General features: G+C 45.2%; 1 protein-coding gene across 1 annotated transcript; it reads right to left on the reverse strand.

Annotated features, from left to right (window-relative positions):
- Positions 1-5227: 5227 nt before the first annotated feature.
- On the reverse strand, positions 5228-13895 carry LOC117860485 (UDP-glucose 4-epimerase 4). The gene is made up of 9 exons (XM_034743791.2): positions 13452-13895; positions 9397-9446; positions 9134-9269; positions 8104-8205; positions 7795-8022; positions 6506-6587; positions 6059-6141; positions 5853-5944; positions 5228-5767 (listed from the first exon to the last, which is right to left on the reverse strand). The coding sequence occupies exons 1-9, from the start codon at positions 13677-13679 to the stop codon at positions 5485-5487; spliced, it is 1284 nt and encodes a 427-aa protein (XP_034599682.1). The 5' UTR covers positions 13680-13895; the 3' UTR covers positions 5228-5484.
- Between the last annotated feature and the right edge of the window lie 4693 nt (positions 13896-18588).

The raw sequence follows: 18588 nt of genomic DNA on the forward strand, positions 1-18588 counted from the left end.
AGCCGATGTAGCCTTTCCATCTGTCGATGTTCTTTGTTTCCCTAATGGAGTTGAATTCCCCATCGACAACGCTTCGACCAGGCTTTGCAGATTGGTAGTTGGTCCAGCCGATCTTCAACAGAAAATGAACTTGTCCAGCCACATGTTCAAGAAAGCAACATGTTCCTTGGCGTCGATAGTGCCCATTTTGGCATGATAGCCGATGTAGCCTTTCCATCCGCCGATGTTCTTTGTTTCTAGCTGATGAGAGGGCTTGGCAGGAAGGGTGAGTGTGCTATCGGCAGAAGTGATGTCTAAGCCCGTCAGCATTAGAACATTGGCTAGTGTGGGAGTCATCGGCTCGTGACCAAACAAAAATGCATTCAGAGCATTTGACCAGAAATATGATGCGGCAATTAGCATAGACTCGTTTCTAGCCATATTTGACAGGGAAAGGGTGATGCATTGGTTGAGTGTTGTATTGCTCCCAAAGGGGTCTTTTTGAAACTGCTATTCTGAGATACCAGTCTTTCCATCCTGCTGTATGACCAGGCTAGGATCTAAAGGCTTGACTCCAGTCAGTTAAATCTATGGATGCAAGCTTGAAGGGGATCCTATTGGTTTCTAAGTTGATCAGATCTGTTGGGTCAGGATTCCCCATAGGGCCTAAGCAAACAAATCCGGGCTTATCATCTATAGGAATGATGATCCTATTGCTAAGTTCCTGAGAATGCGGACATTTTTAGATTAGATGAGGAAAAGCAAGAATGCAGAAAGAATGACGGGAGATAGGAAACATACCCTAGGGATTGAAGAAAGGCTCGCCATGGATAGAGCGAACCTGCGACTTGAAGCAACCGTTGGACAACATGGACAGGTCGTCGGAGATTGTTTTTTTTGCTCGAGGAAGGAGAAGAACAAGATCTGCTTTCATGTGCGAAAGGGTGAGCTGGCAGAGGAAGAAGATGATGGCCGTGGATTTATAGTCTTGCTTGTGAAGGGTATGTATGGCATTTTATTTGCCGTCCGCGTGAAATACGAGAACCTGTTGTTCGCAGGCACTTTTTCAGGAAGGTGAATAATGGCTGAGAGAATTTCGGAGCAAAAAATATATTTTACTCTGGAACCGTTATTCGCCGGTGCTTTCTCAGGAAAGTAAATCATGGCTGAGAAAATTTCAGAAGCGAAAGATATATTTCACTCCGAAACTGGGGGGCATGTGTTGACATCATTTTTTGACATGTGTCAAAACTGGCATCAAAAAGAAGCAGAGATGCTGATACGTGATAGAAGGGCAACGGCCAGTGAAAACGGCCGATAGAGTCACAAAGGTTCCGCCGATGAAAGGTGACAGAGACCCAGCCGATGAGGACAGGAGATGTCAGCCGATGAAGGGTGACGGGGACCTAGCCGATGAGGACGGGAGGTATCAGCCGATGAAGGGTGACGGGGACCCAGCCGATGCGAGCAAGAGGATTCCAGCCGAGATATTGGGAATCGACCGTTAAAAGACAAAAGAGTCTTGATCGGCGAAGATATTGCGAGACAATGGATGTAGAGTTGGTCAAGGGAGGCCAAAATTGTTTCCAACTCTTGTACGAGTTGTTTTATTTAGAAAAGTTTGTTTCTTTAGTTACAGATATTGTATTGCGTCGTAATCGACTAGGCCTAGGAGTCTTGAGTTTAGGATATAAATAGAGACCCTGCGAGGTCTGAAAAACATGTACATACAAACAAGCAAATCTACTTTATTCGTAATTTATTTTCAAGTCGGCGACTTCGCCAAAGTTCTCTTTTTCTTCACGAGTTCTTTCAAGCTAGCGGGGGCTGCATCATCTTGATCTCCGGCTAGATTGTAAGTTTCGCGTTTATCGAGTAATTTCTAGGCTTTAACGTTCGGTGCATTGCTGTTGTTTCGTCTAGATTTATTCATCAAGTTATCGATATTTGCTAGATCTGCAAGTTTATTTGTTTAAATCTTGTTGCTTTAACTTTTATCACAACTATCTAGCTTGGAATAGGTTCCGATCGGCTTCTTATCCTGTTTTTCAATCAAGAACTGTTCTATAGCCAATTGGATCTGTTTCAAGTGTTGTTCGCGTAGTATTGTTTAGGTTGCGTTTCAACAATTCCTTTGCATTGATTACGCATACATCGGCTGACCTAGCTGATCGTCTTTTTCTGTATCGACTACCCGGCCGTTACGATCTTCTGGAGCTAATCGGAACATCAGCCGATTCGCTCTCGAATTTAACGTCTTCTTTGCCCTTGTCAATTAGTAGGTCAAATTGACTGGCACATCTTGGATCGAGAGGGTTACAACCTGTACTTGAGCGAAGTAGATCTCTCAGGTTTCGTGTGTTAGTACACGAAGGTCACCATCCAATTTTTACGTCAACAAACCTTTTATATACATAGCCATATAAGCTTGGTGTCCAAAAAAGCCGAGTACAACACATAATATAACTACACATACTCTGATAGGCAGCATCAATATAGCAATACAAGTATGGACTTCAGCCATGGATTCCGAAAGAGCTCAATCAAGGACATCAGCCTTATTATTCTGGATTGCATATTGAGAACACAAAACATCCTTGTCCCTGAAAATCATGAGTCATACTTTTACGTGCTCCAGATTTGCAGAGGCGTTCACATTTTACATCCCAGTACATGAAACGACAATCTGATCTGGGAGTAAAAAGGGTATGCATCAAGACTACTTGTGTGAGGCTAGTTCTCCCTTCATAGATATTATATAGGTATAAATAAATAAGAGTAAATTACACCCGCCATACAACAAGTTGCAGTGTTGTATCACTTTAGCTCATCAAGTTACAAAACGTGCACTTGAGTGCAACAAGTAGTTTGTTGTGTGCATATACGGTCCAGAGTACACCACGTCCACATATTTTGCCACGGTGGCGATATGACGTGGCATTTTTATGCAAATAACACCCTAGCTGTCCGTTGAGTCATTCTCTCTGTCCTGTCGTTTTATCTCCTATCGTTTAGCCATCGATGCCTACCCAGCAGGCCACCACTCTGCCTTCTCAAATAAACTTTTTTCCTGTTCCTCGCAGATGTTGTGACTCCCCCACCGCCGTGGATGTGGACGCCGCCGGCACTTGCCAAGCCTTCTACGCAGAGGCTCCATCCCGCTGATCCGCCGTAGCCCCCACGGCTCTACCCCTGCGAAGCCTGCTGCGCATATCGATTCTCCGTCGTCGGCGCCCAGGATGGAGAAGCCGTTGCTTCCACTGGCAGCCTGCTCTGAGCCACCGTCGCCCTTGCCCCTGAGACCGTCGTCATCACGCAGATGGACATGGACTGGAGTATATGGAGAATGCGACTATGCGAGCCCGGGCTTTGCCTGGTGATATGATCGACAGGGTCAGCAGCTTCTACTACACCCCGGCATGGTATGCAATATCAACGCGGTCCAGTCGTCGGGAGGGTCGAGCCGCTGGTCAGGTGGCTCCGACTGCGAGCGGCGTCCTGCGAGGCCACGCCATGGATGATGACGCCGGATTTTGACAACCACCCACGTGGTGACCGCTACCATCTTTGATTGTGTTTTCAGTTTCTTATCTCCCGGTATCCCTATTTGCTCTTGTTTCTTGGTAATTTTTCCTTGTTACTCTCTGTTTTTCCAAGCAAAATTATTGCGTAGCAAATAAAAGTAGGAATTTCAAACACTACTAGAGAGATGAAATGGCCTTTCATCCCGAGGCTCAGTACCGGTTGCTCTCCCCGGTACTAAAGGCCCTAAGGCACATTAGTACCGGGTGGGAACCCCACCTGGTACTAATGTGCCTCAACCCGCCACTGCCTCCGCTTCTTATCTGTCTCCACCCCCTCCTCCCCTCTATCTCTCTCCTCTATCACTCTCTCAGCTTTCTCTTCTCCTCTTCCTAACCCGGCCTTCTCCTCTTCCTTAGCTTCCTCCTCCGATCCTCTGCCTCTTCCTCACCCGGCACCCTCGCCCTTAGCTTCCTCCTCCTCCTCTGCCTCCCCTCCCCTCCGCTCACCCCTCACCGGTAGTGAGGAGCAGCAGCGGGGCGAGGTGAGGCAGCAGCGGCGACGACGAGCGGCGGGAGCGGCAGAGGGGTGGAGCGGCGGGGCGGAGCGGCGGAGAGAGCGGCGGCGACGGTGGAGGGCGGGAGCGGTGGGGCGGGGTGGAGGCGAAGGGCAGGAGCGACGGCGGGGCGAAGGCGGAGGTGGGGCGAAGGGGCGGAGGCGGAGGAGTGGGGCGGAGGGGAGGGACGGAGGCGGTAGCGGGGCGGAGGGGCGTAGGCGAGCGGGGCGGAGGTGGAGGCGGGCGGGCGGGCGGGCGGGCGGGCGGAGGGTGGCGGGGGCGGGCGGCAAGAGGGGGCCAGCGGAGGGGACCGGGGGGGCGGGGCCGACAGGGGATTTTTTTAAAAAAAAATTAATAGGTCCCCCTTTAGTAGCGAACTACCAGTATCGGTTGCGAAACCGGTACTAAAGGGGTTCCCAACCGGTACTAATGACGTTTTTCCTAGTAGTGAAACCAACACGGGGTTGGGTGAAATTCTTTCAATTTGCTGTTGCAACTCTAGATTCTGTTAAGAGTAAATTGCACCTATTATAGTTAATTTATGCACGTAACCCCATGTATCTCTATGTTGCTTCATTTGAGGCTCCCTCCAATCGTTTTGATCATGTCAAACGAGAGGCGAAAGCGGTGGGGCACGGTGGGGGACAAGGCGATCGGTGACTAGTGGTTTGGATGCGGGGGGTGATCGCATAGATGATAGAACTCAGCATCTGCCTCTCCTCCAGCGACCGTAATGGATTATCAATATTTTCGGAATTATTGGTGTTTAATTCTGGATTAGGCGTCTGTGGTTTGATTCCTTTCAAGTTTCAGCAAATATTTTTGTATGTCCAATTAGTTACTTATCCTGTACGAGTGAACACCCATACCATTGAAATAAAAAGCAACGGACAACTATTGTAAAAAGTGACCATACACTCCATTCATGTCATGCCTGTCGCCAACTAAACCACCTGACAGTCCACATAATATTGCCCCCGTGGCGAAACATGTTGACGTGGCATACCAGGACCGTATATGCACACAGCAACCTACTTGTTGCACTCAATTGCTCATTTTACAACTTGATCGACTAAAGTGATACAACAATACAACAAAGTGCAATTTACTCAATAAATAACCATACATAGCTGCATTTTTTTATGTTAAACAGTAACCAACCAAACTTGGTGAAGCGTAATGCAGTTCCATTAGCAGGGAAAGAATAGAATCAGCTGATACACTATGACCACATTCCTACACCACATTTGAAAGAAGGAAAGAATAAACACCAACGTAGGAGATAGGTTTTACCCACAACAAACTGGAAATTCTGCTGCCAGACTCTATACTGTATGATCTGCCAACCCATTGATCCACATCAATCTCTGATGGTGGGTGCGCGATACACGGAATGTACAGGGGGCTCACAGGCCAAACGACTCATCTTAGTGCAGGCGGCCATTACCATTCTGTCTAGAGTCAGATGATCCATACGCATAGTGGCCATTCCGCCTGGGTGAGTCAGCTGATCCATATGCATAGTGTCCGTTCCGCTTGGGTGAGCCGACTGAACCATTTGTGTGATGACCATTCTGCCTGGGGGAATCAGCTGATCCGTTTGTTTGGTGGCCGTTCTGCTTGGAGGTGTCAGGCGATCCATACCCATATGGGTTCTTGCTGGCCCAGTTCCATTGGTCGCGACACATTTCTTCAATGCCATATTTTGCTCTGGAGACAAAAAAAAGACAATGTCAATGGTATAAAACAATAAACCCAGTTTTGTCTTAATGGCATATTATATCTTTTGACTTACTTCCAGTTAAGCTCCCTTTCTGCTTTAGCAGTCACTGAAAACAGTATCTCTGCATCACCAGGGCGTCTTGCGCCAAAAATCAGAGGAATTTTCTACAGAAGAGCAAAAATATGTCCTTATAAGCTTATCAAGGCAGTAATCCTGAGTAAGCTGCATTGCAAGATGCTAATAATCACATAATTCCTATACTGTTTGATCTGGCATACCTTCCCAGAAGCCTTCTCGAATGCTTTAACAATCTCCAGCACTGATGTACCTCTTCCAGTTCCAAGGTTGTATGCTTCACACCCTGCAAGTAGAATCAAATTTGAAAATAAGATTCAAAAGCTAAACAAGCAAATGACTCAGACACGAGAAGCAAACAGAAAACATGCACAGATACCAGTGTATCCCAAAAGTTTGGTTTTAGTCAACAAAAGAAAATAACATAAAATGGGCATTTCTGCTATGCATTTTGTAAAAGGTATATCTATCCAAACGGTACATAATAATGTGCCTTGTGCAAATTTACTTTTGTGTTTGACAAGCCTAGGAAACAATATAAAATTTGTTGGTTTAAAGAAAATGCAATGCACAAAAGTGTTACCATGTATGCATAAGTATACAAGCAGGATGGAAAAAAATTCAACAATCATTTGATTTCAGGTGTTAACCTATGCTAGAGTTCTCAAAAAGCTTCTGCAATGCAGCAATATGTCCATCAGCAAGGTCAACCACATGGATGTAATCTCGGACCTGCAAAACAAACAACAGTTTGATTAATGATGGGCCGATTCTATAATGCATGAGAATCACAGTTGTCACAATGATATGCTTAAATAACTTATTACAAAATCATTAACTCTAGACAGATAAAATAGAGGTAATTTGGATTAACTGAAGTAAGAAGCACATGGGTATTGTATGTTCTATTGTTAGAACATCTTTCAAAATTTTAATCAGGTGATTTCAAAGCAGAAAACTTGTAGGTTATATATTGTTTCAGAATTCAAGTGAAACTTGTAGGTTACATGTTACTTCAGAATTCCAGTGATCTAGCACACAGTAAAGATAAAAGAAGGAAATGTCAAAGCAAGGAATCTTTCTTCTTTTCTTAAGGGGAATACAGTAAATGAGTGGGAGCACAATTCCACAAAGTGCAGAGGAAAAACTATCCAAAAGGCAGGGTGCCAAAGAAGGCAGAGAAAAAGGTGAAAACTATGCAACAGGAACTCCTGATGAGGTCGTTGTCTGTGGCAGCTTAGGCCCCATGGATCCCTGGGTCATGTTTTGTTACCAGGCTGTGGCGAGTCTGTAACTTTGTATTTTTAGTGGGTGTGTGTGGGTTTTAACTTCGACATGGGTATATCCAGGATCGTTGTACTGTTTCTCTTCTACCTTAATGAAATGACACGCAACTCTCCTTCGTAGTTCAAGCAAAAAAAACTATGCAACAGTGTCAACCTATGAAGGAAAAGGTAAATAGTGAGAAGTCCTCATTCTGTGTATTGAAGATCAAGTTCAGCAAAAAGGTGGGTCAACACACCAGGAAGCATGTTGTATGAACACAGATCTGCTCAAGTTTTGAAGGAAGGTGTGACTTCCCTCAGGTCTTGTAACTCTTGTTAGTAGTTCTATATTTACTACAGATTAGTAGATTAAGACAAAAGTTGACTACAGTTTATTTTAGGAACTACAGTTGAAAAGATAGGCATGGCTGCAATCAGCTGCCACAACATATCCATGTTATCCCCAATATCAAATTTCAAGCTTCATTGGCAAGAGGACATACCCTAAACGAAAATAAAGGCAATTCATAAAATGCAAATTTATAAAACTACAACTAAAACTAGACAAAAACAAAATAAGGTCAGAATGCCAATCTTGAAATGCAAGTGATTAATCAAATTGAATGAGCATGAAAAACAAAAGTGATTGAACATGTCATATGCAAAATAATTACCCCAGTCCCATCTCTTGTTGCATAGTCATTTCCTAAAACTGTCAGAGCTGGCCTCCTACCAACAGCAACTTGCTGAACGTAGGGCATAAGATTGTTGGGAATTCCACATGGGTCTTCACCAAGGTATCCACTGGGATGAGCACCAACTGGATTGAAGTATCTAAGTAAAATGATCTTCCATTCAGGATCTGAACGGTAGATGTCACGGCAAATATCCTCAACAACAAGCTGCAACCATTTGAAATTTTTCAGTCAGAGCTCACAAATTTTAGCAGATTTTCACATTGAAAGAAAAAAAAGGCAGAAGACCTTAGTTTTGCCATATGGATTGTTTGGAGTCAGAGGGAACTCTTCTGTGCAAGGTGAGTTCTTGGGTGATCCATAAACTGCAGCTGATGATGAGAACACCAACTAAAACATTTTAAAACAAAAAAGGGGTACAGCACGTCAGTGTCATAGATTGATATGACAAATAGATTTGTTGGTCCAAAGCCTTACTGATCAAATGGATCTTAAAGCAAAAGTGCAAATATACAGTCAATACAATCGATCAATAGTATTAAAAGGGGAAGCAGATGTTCCCTAGGCATCCATATTGACAACATTAACCTGAGGTTGCCAATCATGATCCTCGCTGGTAATATTGGGTCATATGCCCCTAATAGCTCAAAATCTAAAGTCTAAAAACTGGTCCAATGCTAAAATGGAGTAACAGAAGCTTCAATAGATCTGATGGTGCAAGTAAAGTGATTATTAATTGATTACATTCCACATCCAATGATCAATCTGACAAATAGACTAGATAGCAACAAAAAGTGAACTAGTGCTGCTAGAAATGCCAACAGATTTTAATGCACAATGGGAAATAACCAATACTGTCCTGTCTATGTTCACTTGAATGAAAAACTTATGCCCAGTGAGTGAAAAGAAATGCCCACACTGGCATCTGGCCAGTGGCCACCACAAATTTAGAGTAACTACAGTTGACCAGAGCACATTAGCACACCTCAGTAATAATATGAGCTACTAAGGTCTAAGGTGCATCAGCAACTGCAAGCCTCCACGATGAAATATCTAATGTATTGGCATGACAATCAAAACAATGATCATCCAACCAAAGCATGTGAAAATAACATACAAGCTTAGGTAGTTACTCTTCAATGCACAGGACACAGGGTACAACAAAATTAAGACAAAAGCAAATAATGACCTAATAAGTAATCCTACATTTAAATCAAGATGATATCCTAGCATACATCTGCAGAAAAGTCCAGAAAAGGAGAGAGCAACTTGAAAAAAGTGGCTCCAGCAAAAATATAATGGGCAAAATGGTAAATACCTTCTTGCAGCCATGAGCAGACATAACTTCTAGAAGATTTATCGTCCCAATGACATTGTTGTCATAATAAAGCAATGGCTTCTGCACACTTTCACCCACGGCTTTCAGTCCAGCGAAGTGGACAACAGCATCAAATCTGGAGAGCAAATTGTCTAACAATAAAGAAACGCTGGATACAAATTTGAAAAAAAAAAGGAATTCATAATGTTGTGAAATGGAAGAGAGTCGGTACAACAGAACAGCTGAAAAGGCGGTAATTTTACCTTGTTGAAGCAAAAACCATTTCCAGTGCTCCCTTGTCACGGAGATCAACCTGCAGAATATTAAAAAAAAAGTAGTAATTGTTGGGATGTCGCATTCATGTCAGTAAAATTTTTATGTAGCATAACGGTAAAACAACATATGCCATCTTGTAGCAGCAAGAAAACTAGATAGGAGGTAGGCTCTGCCTGCACAAAAAACAATCAAAGAAGCTAAATACTCGAGCAGTCACTAGACTGCATCAGAGCTAAAACGATGTAGCAAAAGTGTGAATAAGCAAATATACTCCTGGACCTTACTCATAATTAGGTTAATAGATAACAAAAGGGGTGAAATTTTCAAGTAATCAAGCATCCTTTGCTTGTAACAAACAAAACATCAAAGTAAACAATGCTCTGGAAGCAAGTTGAAGTAGCTCATCATCCGAGCAATCCAAGTTCTATTTTAAATGACAATTTTGCAGGTCTGCAACATATATTTTACTAAACCACCAAATGCATCATGAAATGCTCACTTCGCAACCACAGTTTTAAAATTATTAAAAGACTTGGGACATAAAAAAATAAAATAGAAAGCTTCAAGCATAAACTGGTGAACAGATGCAGTTTTACATGGCAACAAATGTACCAAATCATCAAGGTTCCCGTAATCACATTGCGTCAAGGTAGACCTTGCTCTAGATGCAAATCAAAGTATGTGCTAGTCCTCCAAGCAAATGATAATTTTGCAGGGATGTAAAATATATTTTACTAAACCACCTAATGCACAATAAAATACTCACTTTGCATATCACAGTAATAGAACTACAGGCTGAAAACAAATGTACAGAAAAGCAATGTTTTCCCAATTCAATGCACAGAGTTGGACACTGTCACTCTACAGGAACTTCTACCTTGCGATCAGCTGGAGTTTCCTTGCAAATATCTTGGACTTCCTCTATCTTTGAAGAAATTAACGAAGGCTCAGTTACAGCCATACATCGACCGGTTGGCTGCCCGGCTACCAGGGTGGAAGGCTGAGTTACTGACTAAGGAAGGTCGCAAGGTTCTGGTACAGCATGTGTTAACTCCAATGTTGATTTACTTGGTGATGGCCATTGATCTCCCACCATGGGCCATTAAGGCTTTTGACAAGATCAGAAGAGGGTTTCTGTGGAGAGGAAGGAAAGATGCAAATGGTGGCCAGTGCCTGGTAGCATGGCCCAAAGTATGTCTTCCAACAGAATTCGGGGGTCTTGGGATCTCCAATCTCCAAAATCTGAATTGGGCACTGAGAATGAGGTGGTTATGGTTGAAAAAAACAGATCCAAATCTTCCCTGGGCATCCTTTAATTTATCTGTACACAAGTGTGCACAAGCCTTTTTCTCCATAGCTGTGGTCTCTGAGGTGGGTAATGGCGCAGCAACTTTTTTTTGGTCGGATAGATGGATTCATGGTCAGAGAATTGCTGATCTTGCACCACAAGTCTTGGCAACAGTATCCAAGAGGAGAATTAACCAGAGGAAAGTACAGGAAGCTCTAACTGATAATGCTTGGGCAAGGGATATACAGGGTGCTCTAACTGTTGGAGTAATCAATGAATACCTCGCTCTCTGGAATTTAATTTCTGAAGTGGTACTGCAGCCAGAGGTTGATGATGTCCACATTTGGAGGTTTTCTAGTGATGGAAAATACTCAACAAAATCGGCTTATGACAACCAATTTCATGGAGCAGTGGCCTTTAAATCACGGGAGAGGATCTGGAAGACTTGGGCACCTGGTAAATGCCGGTTCTTCATGTAGTTGGTGGTTAGGGACAGGTGTTGGGCAGCTGATCGGCTAGCAAAAAGGAATCCGCCACACCCTGCAAGCTGCCCACACTGTGATCAAGCGGAGGAAACCATTAATCACCTGCTGATAGAATGTGTGTTCGCTCATGAGTTTTGGTTTAATATTCTGAGGAGGATTGGACTGCAGACTCTCACCCCTCATCTGGATGCGAGAAGCTTTGAGGATTGGTGGGAAATAAGTTCTAACAATGTGCCTGCTCCCATTAGAAAAGGCCTTAACTCTCTAATTATTCTGGGAGCATGGACGTTGTGGAATCATCGCAACCGATGTGTTTTTGATGCGGCCTCCCCAAGTGTTACCAGAGCCTTGTTGTCGGCCAGCGAGGAGTTACGTTTGTGGGGTATGGCTGGAGCTCGAGGAGTTAATCACCTCCTTGCTCTAGTGCCAATTGAGGAGTGAATGATTAGGTCGGTGTGGTTGTAAGGGTTCTTATCCCTTCTTTCTTCTTAATATAATGATACGCAGCTCTCCTACGTGTTCGAGAAAAAAAAAGTAATAGAACTAAATCACCCGATGCACAATAAAATACTCACTTTGCAGACCACAGTAATAGAATTATTAAAGACATGGAACATCAAAATAAAATAGAAAGCTCCAAGCACAAATACACCAAATCGCCAAAGTTCCAGTCATCATATTGCATCCAATAACAACTGCCAGGATCGAGGGAATGGAATGAGGTAGTAATGGGAAGTATTTCAGTGCATCAAAAGAAAGTTCATGGATATTAAAGTAAGCCGCTAAAAGAAATAAGGAGCAAATCTCTGCTAGTGAAACTTAGTTCGAATCGAATTCACATTACTCTTGTTCCTTGTTAAGAATTTAGAATCAAATTTTACACTAGTATTCACAAACTTTACTTTAGGCTGTCTGCTAAAGCTCTTGTTCTTCTATTAACCCAGATCTTCAGCAGCCATGAGACAGTTTAATGGAAGCTTAACACAACCAAATCCACCAAATAAGTCATAACATATTCAAATACCGAAAATCTCACTTGAATCCCTGTTTTTAGTTGTTTAGATCCGAATTGTTGTGTTGGTGACCCTAGCAGCCCAGCCTCCTTCCACATTTTACTTCTTTAGCTTCATAATCATAGCTAGGGAAACCCTTGTCCCTAACCGGCAGTAGGTGAATAGCCATAGGAACTAAAAAACACGACCACATATTGTCACTTATTGCAGAAATCAAGTCAAACATTTCTTTCTTAAAAGTGAATTGGCAAGAATGCATTACATGAAGGTTCCAAAAAGAACTTAGTACTTGATATTTTAACCAATCTTATTGCATCAATACAGGGGACAACTCAATATACCAACTTCAGGCAAATGGTGTAGTTTCTTTTTTTTAAGAAAAAGGAGAAACAGGTAGTAAATGACTAGCTGTCATGTTGATTAAATTAGGCAACCACTCCCATAACCCCATGTGGATGGCAAATCAAGCACAACCCACCCTCAAACTAGTGCCAATTGTACAAACCTAACAATGTAGGCATGGAGCAATTGAATGAGTTGGCCAAATAATTCAAAGCTAACATGTAATGCCCAACTGGACATTTGCAAAGCTGAATCATTGCTCTTCAACAACCCTGCATTTAACTGCAAACTTTGACAGCTGGAGCTAAAACAACTCACATAGCACACCAAGAAGCTGCGCATCCAATGGCTTACAGGAATGCACCACACACACTCACATTCGACCGATGAATGCCAAAATGCCTCTGAATAGAAATCTCCTGATTTTTGTCTCACAAAATCAGGTAACTCGACAAGTTCAAGAACCCCATGTAATGAAAATCTTTTCCGTCAATAGTTGACACCATTTTCACATCACCAAGTATTAAGTTCCCATCAGATTCCCAATAACCGGCACTAAGGCAAGGTAAACTGAAAGCATTGTTCCAAACTTCCAGAAAATAAGTTTCATACAACCTTACCATGTATCAAGAAATGCCCATCAGAAGTGAGTAGCTAGACTGAAACACCAAAAGCCATGGGAATCGGAATGCGGCATACCCAAAGGAACAAAACCACCACAAAAGACGTTTGCCAAGTTAATACGGCAGTCAAATAATCCCAAAACGGAAAATATAGGGAACACGAACCCCTGTACCACAACCAATTTAGACCTTCCACGACGCCGCGGAGATCTAGCGGGGCGTCAGCGGTGCCACATTGCGTGGGATGGGGGAGATCCACGGGGAGAACGGGACGGGAAGTGTCCTCCTCACCTTGTGGAAGGAGAGGTTGCGGGAGTGGTCCCCGGCGAGCGCTGCGACGCGTCGGACGGCGAGCTCGGAGGAGTTGTTGAGGTTGTCGACGACGACGGCGCGGAACCCCGCGAGCAGGAGCTGCAGCACGGCGTGGCTGCCGATGTAGCCCGCCCCGCCCGTGACCAGCACGGTCCTCCCCGCCGCTGACCCCGCTCCCGCTCCAGGCACCGTCTTCTCCACCGCCATCGCAGCTGCAGCAACAGCTAGGTAGCTAGGCCTCCGCCCCTCCTCCCCGGCCGAAGCTACCTCCCCCACGCCTACCTCCGCCGCCTCGACGAGAGCGCGCGCGCCCCGAGGAAGCCCGGGCCTCCCTCGCGCCCCGCGGATCTGGTCGGAGGCGTGCGGAGCGGCGAGGCGTGGAAGCTTCGGAATGGTGGGAGGAGTGGAAGCGAAGGTGAATGGGGGACGCGTGGGAGCGAGCGAGCGGGGTTATGCGCGCTCTCGCTTGCGTGCAGCTGGGGGCGGCGCGGGTGCGCGGGTGGCGGGGCCCGCGCGGCAGCGGGCTGCGGCCGGCGTGGGGCCGGTGGACAGGTTGTCGGTCGTGGCGTGCGGCTGGCTTCGTGGCCGGGCACCACGCGCGCGTCGCGGTCCGCGTCGCTGGAGAGCGTTTGGGGTCTAGCTGGCCTTGCTCTTCGCGGTTTGGCGCCAGATGTTTTGCTCGGGGTTGGGGCTCCGGACCGCGTTCTGCCGTGCAGCTGCAACGGCATCGGTGCCAAGCTGGAGAGCACACGCAATGTATAGTATGCATTAATTAGCTCATCTTTTGGTTATTCATGTTTTAAGGTTGCTGCATTTCTCCACAAGGATTTGCTAAACAGGACTATGTTTGAATGCTTGAAATCTTTGCAACATATTCATTAATGTAAGAGAATCTTATCATACTTTTTTACCTGAGTTATTGATGCATGGGGATCCAAGATCATGTTTGGTTATGCAAAGACATGTCTCCGGCAAGCATGTTTGTGCCCGAGAGGTGTTTTGGTTTGCTGGCTTCAGCAAGGAAAAGCTTGCTTGCGCTGACCCTGAGGTAGGAAACCAAGCATTATTGTGAGGAAGGCGAGGTGAGGTTACCTATAGAACCAAACATGTTCTAATTTTCTACTTCCTCCGTCCTAAATTCTTGATGGTTTTGATATTTCTAGATTCATAATTTTTTTTATACCTATATAGACATACATTATGTCTAGATACATATTAAAATCTATAAACCTAGAAATATTAAAATGATTTATAATTTAGGACGGAATCTTTTCACCAATGTGGCTGCAATATTCTCGGCATTCAACTTTTTACTTCAACCTTTTTATCCAGGCAAGCGACCCACCCATCGTTGGTCATATCAAAAACGAGAGCGTGAGCTGTGCTGGCCATGCATGCATCTCCCAATCAGCGTCCCCTGCGTGCTGCCTGCAGACACGAGGGACGTTTGTTGCTTCTATTCACATGGTGGGGGACAATGGACAATGGACCCAGACCAACCCAACCAGGATGAATGATTGAGCCTCTAGGCTCTAGCTAGTCCCCCATTGAACAGCGGTGACATCCATGTCCTCCATGACTCCTCCCTTTTTTTCTTCTCTCTCTTGGTCCCTGGCAACTACTCCCTCGTTTATTCATTCGGCTCCAATTCGTCATGCATGCACGCTCAACATTGGTGCATAGGATATCCCACGGAATATTTCCAATAGTTTCTTTTTCTAGTGTCACAAGAGGTGGTCAAGGACTCAAGGTTTTGGAAGCATAGATTAGACGGCCAAGCACTAATGAAAACCGCTCTCGCATGTGGAGTGCGACTTCAGCTGGATTCGGCGGGAGTGGGCAGCCTGTCACACCTCACCATCCTCTTGTCTGGGTGGGGAGGAGATTCTCTCTCTGCAACGACGAGCTCTCCTCTCCTGACCGTCCCCGTGGCCGCCTGCGTTTCCCCTTTGCCCTCATGCTCCTGTCACCGTCGCAGGCAGGCCCGGCCGCCCCGGCCAAGTCTGGCCACAGTCCAACGTGTGGAAATGTTTATATATATGCAAGATTAGGCAGCAGTCTGTACTTATTTAGCGTTTGGTTTAAGGTTTTGATTATGGTCATGGCATGGGAATCGGGGCGGCTTGTGCGGCGTCACTAATAGAGAGCTTCTACATCGTCACTAATATAATAGAGAATGTATCTTTCGGCTTCAGTACCAGTTGCATTTTGATCTGGTACTAATAATAAAAATATTAGTATCAAGCATAACAGATAGATCCCGAGATGGTTCCCATGATCCTCTTTATTACTGGGTGGGGGCTCCACCCGGTACTAAAGGCCTTAGTACCGAGTCGAGCTTTAGTACCGGGTGGAGCCCCCACCCGATACTAAAGCTCCCATATGCCGGTGCCCCCCTCTCTCTCTTACAGACTCCAGCCGCTTCTTATCTCTCTCCCGTCCGTCTTCTTATCCTCACACTTCCTCTCTCCCCCGTCAGTCTCTTCTCTATCTCTCTCGATCTCCTCTCTCACCCTCACACTCTCGAGCCCTCCTCTGCCTCTCGAGCTTGCAGCGGCGGCGACGACGAGTGGGCAGGCGGGAGCCGGCGGAGGGGCCGGGCTCCGGCAGGCAGGCGGGCGGGAGCTGGCAGTGGGGTTGGAAGGAGGCGGAGGCAGAGGCGGCGGGGGTGGGGGGGTGAGGGGGTGCGGGTGGAGGACGGGTGGCGGGGAGCGGAGCCAGCGGGGATCATTTTTTATTTTTTAATAACCCCTTAGTACTGGTTATTTAGATCCCTTTAAGTACCGAACTACCAGTACGGTTACGAAACCGGGTCCAACAGCTACTAAACGTAATTCTCCGGTAGTGCGTTCACACGATCGAGAAATCGGTGCCATGTGGTGGCTTCCGATTTCTGTCCCCTGGCAGAAGGATCCAACGAGAAACGAAGCTTCCAAGCCGTCCTTGATGGCTGAATCCTGATGCTGATACCGCCGGTTTCAACGCCACCGTGCGTGGTGAGGTACTTAGGATCGAGAGAGGGAGGTGTAATCCGACGGATTCGGTGGTGGAAGATTCTACTTCTGACAGTTTTTCAGCGACGCAATATTTCCAGTATCCCGATGGGCGCTTGGGGATTGAAGACCTGACTGACTGAAACCCTGCAGAAGGTGTCTAGGGTATTTCTGAAGATTCAGTTTGCAGCAAAGCGTCTCACATAAGGAAGAAGAGGTGAAGTGTCCACACTCCACAGGTGTGTTGGCAGAGCGGCCAGCACCGAAGCGAGTGAGCTCCAGCCAGTTGACCAAAGTAGCACAAGGTTCCAAACAAAATAGTGAAACCCAGGGATACCATTGTTACAACAGATTTATGCAGGTTTATCCCGATCAAGAGAGCAAGACTTTTGCGTCCTCATGAGCACCACTGCACCAACGCGGCAGCTCAACATGGCTCAAGTGTGCTCGGAAATCACGGCGTCAGGTGCTAACATCTGCGAAGGTCGCTAAAATAACAACGGGGTTCGTAGATCACACTGGCAAGCTTTGCCTGGTCGTTGCTCGTTGGCAAGTGCACTGCAGGTAAATGGGCTGTTCATTTGCCTCTCTTTTCTTTCATGCTTCCGAACCACAAGAACATCTTGAAAAATCTGATAAATCCCCATAAAAAATATGCTGAGGAATAGGGATGCTAGAGCCTAGACGGGACTATTTGAAGGGTAATTAACATTTGTCAATTGAGATAATTTTCCTTGAGAAATTGAGATGCTTTGCTAATTTCTTACCCCTAGTGGCCTAGTTCATATCGTTTGGCATTTCCTAATATTTTACAAGCACGCGATGGCGCTAGGCACAGTGAACTAGAATTAGCCTCCACCGACCCCCCTTGGGTTAAATGCTAGCTTCGCTACTGATATTCAGGCAACTAGTTCCTACAGGTTCACTTTCGACATGGGCCACAAGCCCACAGCCACCAGATACAAAATGGACCATAGAGCATGGGCCGCCTGCTGACATGCACAGCGAGCCAGGTCTGTCTGCTTCGTATAGCGAGCCAACGGGCCAACACAAAGTCCTCACATTTTTTATGGGGAATTCTAAGATGGTGTAACGTGTTAGGTTGTGACATGCATCTAACTTTACAATAGACATCTCACAACTTAACCAAAATATATGGTTTAATTGAGAAAGAGCAAAAATAGGGATGTGATTCCGCCAACTAAAATTTGCAGATCCTTCCTATATGAGAAAAATAGAGAAAAGAAAACGACAATGATCGAAGTTCGTTTGTCTCTCTCAAAAGGGAGGGGGACTTTGTTCCAAACGTGCCTAAAGTTTTGTTTCTAAAAATAACAAATTGCGCACTCTCATTTATGCAGAGTGCGTCGTTGCCACGTCAGTCACACAAAATTTTACAAGTCTATAGTACCCTTCATTAGTTTTCATGCACTAATTAAGAGATTAATTATACATTTCCTATTTAATAGGTGGCAAGCTTGTGTGCATGGATGATAGTTAAAATAACCCACTTAAGAATTCAAAAGTAGTTATATTATAAGATAAAATTTGAATGATGGAAGTAGCTCTATTTTGGGATGGAGGGAATATCTTTTACGAACCACAATGGCAGACATGCTCACTGGTAGGTAGGCCTAGCTGTACATTGTCAGCCTGGAGCTCTGGACTATTTTTGGTGGTTGCCCTGCTGGACATGAAACTTATCCTCATCCTAATTAGTTTTGCCACGGCATCGTCTCCGCCCTACTGCCAGTTGCCCGCTGCAACTCCTGGATGGCATTCAACACCTCAAGAAAATCCCAGCGTAGCTTCTCAGCCACAAATCTCTTGCATGTGGGACCCACTTGGGACAGTGCTCATGTTGTCTGCAAATATGCATCCACTTCAGTGAGATCGAACAAGCTAAAGATGAGCACGTTGGCGAGGGAGACACGGGATTTTTACTCACCACGGTAATCGATACTTGGGAGGCATGGGATTAAGACGAATTAAGATAACGTTTTAATGAGCAATAGCGAAAATAAAACACATTTTACGGTTAGTATGTGATTGTGCCAACTGAAGGGGAGTTTTCAAATGTGTGGGTGGGGGAGGGAACTTATCTTGAGCCTGATCACTTTGTC

The sequence above is a fragment of the Setaria viridis genome, chromosome 6, assembly GCF_005286985.2.
Source record: "Setaria viridis chromosome 6, Setaria_viridis_v4.0, whole genome shotgun sequence".
Classification (NCBI taxonomy): domain Eukaryota; kingdom Viridiplantae; phylum Streptophyta; class Magnoliopsida; order Poales; family Poaceae; genus Setaria; species Setaria viridis.